At 33.6% G+C, this 6244-nt stretch overlaps 1 protein-coding gene across 3 annotated transcripts; it reads left to right on the top strand.

Annotated features, from left to right (window-relative positions):
* The first annotated feature begins 1446 nt into the window (after positions 1 to 1446).
* On the top strand, positions 1447 to 6244 carry ABI3 (AP2/B3-like transcriptional factor family protein). 3 transcript variants are annotated; one of them, XM_085726585.1, is made up of 7 exons: positions 1447 to 2389; positions 2873 to 4122; positions 4613 to 4705; positions 4795 to 4895; positions 5012 to 5064; positions 5150 to 5226; positions 5787 to 6244. In XM_085726585.1, exons 1-7 carry the CDS (start codon positions 2266 to 2268, stop codon positions 5943 to 5945), a joined length of 1857 nt encoding a protein of 618 aa, XP_085582711.1. In that variant the 5' UTR covers positions 1447 to 2265; the 3' UTR covers positions 5946 to 6244. The 3 variants fall into 3 exon arrangements, with proteins under 3 accessions (XP_085582711.1, XP_085582708.1, XP_085582709.1); XM_085726582.1 differs by having other exon boundaries at positions 1447 to 4122; XM_085726583.1 differs by having other exon boundaries at positions 1448 to 4122; positions 5018 to 5064.

The raw sequence follows: 6244 nt of genomic DNA, 5'->3' as shown, positions 1-6244 counted from the left end.
TTATTGATGAATTTGAGGGTATTCATTTTTTTCTTTTTCACTCATCTTTTATATTGTTTGATATATTCTTGATATGTCTTATGTTTTAAATAGTTTTATTATTATGATTTTTAGGCAAAGAATGAGAGTGAAAAAACTCACATGATAATCAGAAATCTCAAGTATCTTGGTTAAAAATTTATTTAAATAAAAAAAGATTAATAAAATAAATTGGGGTCGAGACCAAAACTCAAATACCCCCTCCGGTCCCATTTACAAGAGAAAATTGACTTTTTAGATACATTGAATCTAGTCAAGAATCTAAACCAAATACATAAATTATTTAATGTATCTAAAAAGTAAATTGTCGCTTGTAAATAGAACCGGAGGGAGTAGACAACAACGGTGCAGAAATAACTTTTTGTCTCCTTAAAAATTTTATCAGAAAAATTTAATGAGATAAAACTTGATGAAGAGAAGAAGAAAGCAGAGCAAACAAAGACTTACTCCCTCCGGTCACTATTATAAGCAAATTTCTACTTTTTAGATTCATTCAATAAATGATGTATGTGGTCTACAATATAGACCACATACATCATTTATTGAATGAATCTAAAAAGTCAAAATTTGCTTATAATAGTGACCGGAGGGAGTATGTTAATAGTGTATCACCATGAAACTATGACGAAACTTGTAAGTGACGAAGATGTAATTACAGTGTCCCAACACAAAAGGAAAAAAAAATTGCATAGCTCTTTTGATTTTAAAATACTCAAATATGATATGATAAATTGAAGAGTTGTAATTGAATCTTAATGGAATTTAACAAAAAGAATACAAAACGAAAATATTAATCTAAGGTCACCTAAAAATTAAATTTTTCTTTGTGCAGCAGAAGACCTTAGAGCATCCACAATGGAGACCCTCAACTTTGAGGTCTTAAATGGGTCCCACATCGGCACATCACTTTTTTATTATTTTTTAATAATAGTATCTAATAGGTACTCAACCACATGGAGATCCTCCAACAAAAGGTCTAAATATGACCCACCAATAACATTAAAAAATCAAGGTAAATTGCAATTGAAAAACAATAGTACAATGACATTGATTATTTTAAGCAAAAGTAATGTGAGACCCACTTAAGCATTGATGTCTTAAGTGAGACCCTGGGTCTTAGAAGACCCCCAAAAAATTTCTCCACAATGGGAGTACCTATTAGGTACCGGGTCTTAAATAGTTAAGACCCTACCATTGTGGATGGTCTTACTTTCTAATAAAGACTGTGGCACCGTTTAGTACCACCACTGAGAATGATACGAATGTCTATAGCACAAATTCCGGAGTAACCTCATTTGACAAAACTAGCGGCAAGAAATTTTGTTTTATTGATTCCAAAACCAAAACTACCTTTTCTCTCAAAAAACCACTTATTCTCTCTCTCTCTTACATAACCTTTTGTTTTTGTGTGTGTGTGAAACCACCCAAAACCCATTTTGAACTTATCTAAGAAAGAGAAAATAAAATCAATTAACAAAAGCAAAAAAATTATGTAACTTCCTAGAACAAACCAGAATACACACACATGGTTGGTTTTTTTTTTCTCCAAAAAAGACCAAGTTTTCAATCAGTTTAAGCATGTGGGTGGTCTTTCTCTGAAATTTTTTTGATTGGTTTTCTGGGTTTGTGAACAAAGAATTTTAATCTTTCTTTCTGCTTCACTCTCTTAAGTTTTGATTTTTTTTGTTTATCAAAGAAATCAAGTTTAGTCCTTTCAATTTCTTCATCCAAGTTCTTTGTGTTCTTTCAAAACCCTAGTTTGTTTTGTTATTGTTTTTGTATAGGGTTGTTTATTTAGGATGATGATAATGACCCAATTGAGAATAAAAAATCAATAAAAACCCTACTTTTGGAATAGTGAAAGTCGCTTTCTTTGAAGGTAAGAGAGGGTTTCAATATTAAATATATGCAAGTTGTTGATAATGATATCCTCTCTCTTGGTATGTGTTTTTGTTGAGTAGAATCAGATGTTTTCTGTTGCATAATCCATTCATAAGATTTGAAAGAATCTTATCTTCTTTTGCTTCCTTAAACAGATCTTTTCCTTTTGTACTTGACAAGTACATAAACAAAATTATCCATTTTTTTTTTCTCTCTTTCTACTTTCTCTCTCCTCAAACAGTACCATATTTCTTGCACCATATCAGAAAAAAATACACCAGAAGAATACTTGAACAAAAGGGTTTTCAAACTTCAAAGTTTTTGAAAGATTAGTTAGATCTTGTTATGGAGTGTGGTTTAGATCTGCATGCAAAGTTGGTGAATGAAACAGAACAAGTTGGTTTTGGAAATTTAGCAGAAGAAAATTGGCTTAATAATACTACAAATGATCAAGATGGTGATCTTTTAGGTATGAATATGAATGATGATGCATCTATGTTCTATGCTGATTTTCCACCTTTACCTGATTTTCCATGCATGTCATCATCATCTTCATCTTCATCATCTTCAACACCATTGAAAACCATTGCATGTACTTCAACTACAACAACTACTACCTCTTCTTCTTCCTCAGCTTCTTCTTCCTCTGCAGCTTCTTGGGCTGTTTTGAAATCAGATGTTGAAGTAGATCATCAAGGTTATAGTAACATGCATCAAAAACATGGTCATCCATTAGATTATCATCATGGTCATCCTCCAACAACTTTGTCATCAACTGCTTCTATGGAGATTTCTCAACAACAGCAACAAGATCTTGGTGTTTCGAATAATGATGTTGTTGTTGGTGGTGGTGATTGCATGGATGATGTTAACATTATGGATACTTTTGGTTACATGGAGCTTTTAGAAGCTAATGAATTTTTTGACCCTGCTTCGATTTTTCAAAATGAAGATGAAAGCCCTTTAGTGGATTTCACACAAGAGCAACAAGTTCAAGTGCAAGACGGATATCAACAACAACAACAACATCAACAAGTTCCGATGATAGTGCACGATGATAGGGAAAATAAACCGCAACAAGTGAATATCGAGGAGAATAACGACGATGTTTTTGTGTGTGACGGTGTAAATGGGGAAGAGAGTATTCAAGGAGATGAATTAGGTGCATGTGATGGTGTAAGTGATGAAATGAGTATGGTTTTCTTGGAGTGGCTTAAATCGAATAAAGATAGTGTCTCGGCGAATGATTTGAGGAATGTGAAGCTTAAGAAATCGACAATCGAAAGTGCTGCTAAGAGATTAGGTGGTGGAAAAGAAGGGATGAAACAATTGTTGAAGCTTATTCTTGAATGGGTTCAAACTAGTCATCTTCAAAACAAAAGGCTCAAAGAAAACACCAACATTAACACAATAATACCTTCAAATCTTGTTCCTCAACAACAACAGTTTCAAGATCCATGTCAGAACCAAAACACAGCAAACACTTTTGCACCTGAATCGAACGCGTGTTTCAACCAAACATCATGGCTAGATCAAACACCTCTCATTGTACCTCCACAACAATTTTCACAACCAATGGTTGGAGTTGGAGTTGGATTTGTTGCTGATCCTTACACAAATGGTTCTGTTTCAAATAACATTAACCCTTACCAACCTGCTGCTACTAATGACTATCACATGTTGGAATCAAATCATTCATGGGGTGCTTCTCAATTCAATGTTGCACCAAACTACAATCAATCATTTGTGGAAAACAACAACAATGTGCTACAACCTCATGGTATGAATTTTGGAGGTTATGGAAATCAATATAATTCTTATCAGTTGTTTCCTGGTCCTGGTGATAGGTTGATGAGGTTAGGTCCTTCTGCTACAAAAGAAGCTAGAAAGAAGAGGATGGCTCGGCAACGGCGGTTTATGTCTCATCATAGGCATCATAATAATAACCATCATCAGAATATTCAAGGTTCTGATCCACTTGCAAGATTAGGTGCTGGTGATAATTGCACCAATGTTGCTGCTGGTGGTTCTCATACAAATCCAGGTAACTGGATGTATTGGCAGACTATGACTGGTGGGACAGCAGCTTCCTTGGCTCCTGTTGTTCCGGCTGAGCCGACGCAGCCTGCAGTAGATCGTGATCGCCCCACCATACAGACACAGAATTCTCACCAGGGCCGAAGTGCACCCGATAGGAGACAGGTTTGTGGACTTCAACATTATCAAATTATTGTTATATTATATGTTTTGATTATGTATATGATCTATGATGTGTGATTATTAGAAATGCATGTAAATGCAAAATCAGTTGTTATTGAACTTGATTTATTGTATAAGTTTTAAACTATGGTCAACTACCGCAATTGTGGCTGCAATATAATGGCTTTAGAGGTCTCTGCAACGGCATAGCAACCACAATTGTGGTCATATTTATCCATTTGTCTGCAGACATCGGAGATTAATGGTTTGCAACATTATTGTAACCACAATTGTGGTTTGCAACCACAATTGTGGTCATATTTATCCATTTGTCTGCGGATATCGTAGTATAATGGTTTGCAACATTATTGTAACTTCAACTTATAACCATTATCTGATCAATCAATTATAATTGTCAGATTATTAAAAATGTGTGACTTTAAACACAGCTATCTTGCTTTATGAATAATGTGTTGATGTATTTGATTGATAGGGTTGGAAGCCTGAAAAGAATTTGAGGTTCCTTCTACAAAAGGTTTTGAAGCAAAGTGATGTGGGAAGTCTGGGGAGAATTGTTTTGCCAAAAGTAATTATTGATTTTCTATTTTTCTATTATTAATTACATTTTATAAGAAAATAGATTATTGATGCATAATTTTATTGCAAAAACATCAGAAAGAGGCAGAAACACATTTGCCAGAATTGGAGGCAAGAGATGGAATTTCGATTACAATGGAAGACATTGGAACTTCTCGTGTTTGGAATATGCGATATAGGTAAGCAAATTTTCATGAACAAATTTAACTTCATCATTTTGTTTTTTATGTTTATAAATTATGATGATGATACATCGAGACTAAAATTTTCTCTTTTCGATTATTTCTTCTTGGAGCATCAGATATTGGCCAAACAACAAAAGCAGGATGTACTTGCTAGAGAACACTGGTGAGTCATTCTTCTTATTCATTGGTCTTTAGTGCTTTTTTTGTATTTGTTTGTTTTTCACAATATATTTCTTTTCATTTTGTAGGTGACTTTGTGAAGGCTAATGGACTCCAAGAAGGAGATTTCATAGTGATATATTCTGATGTGAAGTGTGGCAAATTTGTAAGAGCCTTCTCTTATAATGTTTTTTTCTTACTTAATTTTTATGGATTCAGATTTCCTGAGAGATAAGCTTGGAACTTAATTTCATCTAAAAAAATCATTACTTTGTTGCCACGGAAAAGTATTAAAAATCATACCAAACCAACCGGTTCAACTAATTGAATTGTGAATCCTCGGATTAAACCATGGTTGGTTCAACCGATTTTTATATTTAACATATGTTAATTTTTTTTCACTTTTTTATTTAATAATTGCTATCTGGTTCAACCATTGCTGAATCGATTGAACCAATTAACCATTGCTTGAGGTCTCACTAGAACTTGAGTTGTCTGTTCTCAATCCAACCGTCTAAATTGACCCTTGGATTGAGACAAGGCATCATGTTCATCATTCTCGAGGGCTCACGTTTATCGTTATCAATCCAACCGTCTGAATTGCTTGGCTTGAGCAAATGCATCATCATTGGATGGAATTTCCGTAGAACTTTATTATATGATATATTTTTCTTTTAAAATTAAAAAGTTGAGAATTAATTTGTGGGAATATAATTTGTGATACAGATGATAAGGGGAGTTAAAGTGAGGCAACAAGGAACAAAACCAGAGGCAAAAAAATCAGGAAAATCACAGAAAAACCAGCATGGGAATAATGCATCAAATTCAGTTGGAACTGCAGTGGATAATAATGGCATGCCATCTTCACCAAAGCGAAAAAAATGAAAAGATATCAATTAATTAATATATATGTAAGATATAGTAAGATGCATAATAATATATATTTAAATATAGTAGAGTAGAGTCAATAAGAGACTATGAGCTGAACATGCGAGGCTTATAAGGATCTGTAGTATTATTTGTTTGGAATTCAATTGCAAATTGTTGTGTGAAAATGATGTATGTGGATATGTGTATTTAAACTTTGTAAGGGTTGTACTTGAGCTGTCTCCATTTGTAACATCGATTTTGAAGTTCATAGAAAATCATGGTGCAGATGAAACAATAAAGAATATTTTCGTGTA

The sequence above is a fragment of the Medicago sativa genome, chromosome 7, assembly GCF_051527215.1.
Source record: "Medicago sativa cultivar Bolivia chromosome 7, Bolivia_mono, whole genome shotgun sequence".
NCBI classification, from domain to species: Eukaryota; Viridiplantae; Streptophyta; class Magnoliopsida; order Fabales; family Fabaceae; genus Medicago; species Medicago sativa.
This window is presented reverse-complemented; position numbering and strand designations above follow the sequence as displayed.

What these genes read in the sequence shown, in the direction of transcription:
- ABI3 (XM_085726582.1), top strand. Translation starts at nt 2,266, where the DNA reads ATGGAGTGTGGTTTAGATCTGCATGCAAAGTTGGTGAATGAAACAGAA. An exon ending in GGAGAATTGTTTTGCCAAAA is followed by an intron (nt 4,706 to 4,794) that starts GTAATTATTGAT and finishes CAAAAACATCAG; the next exon opens with AAAGAGGCAGAAACACATTT. An exon ending in GTTTGGAATATGCGATATAG is followed by an intron (nt 4,896 to 5,011) that starts GTAAGCAAATTT and finishes TTCTTCTTGGAG; the next exon opens with CATCAGATATTGGCCAAACA.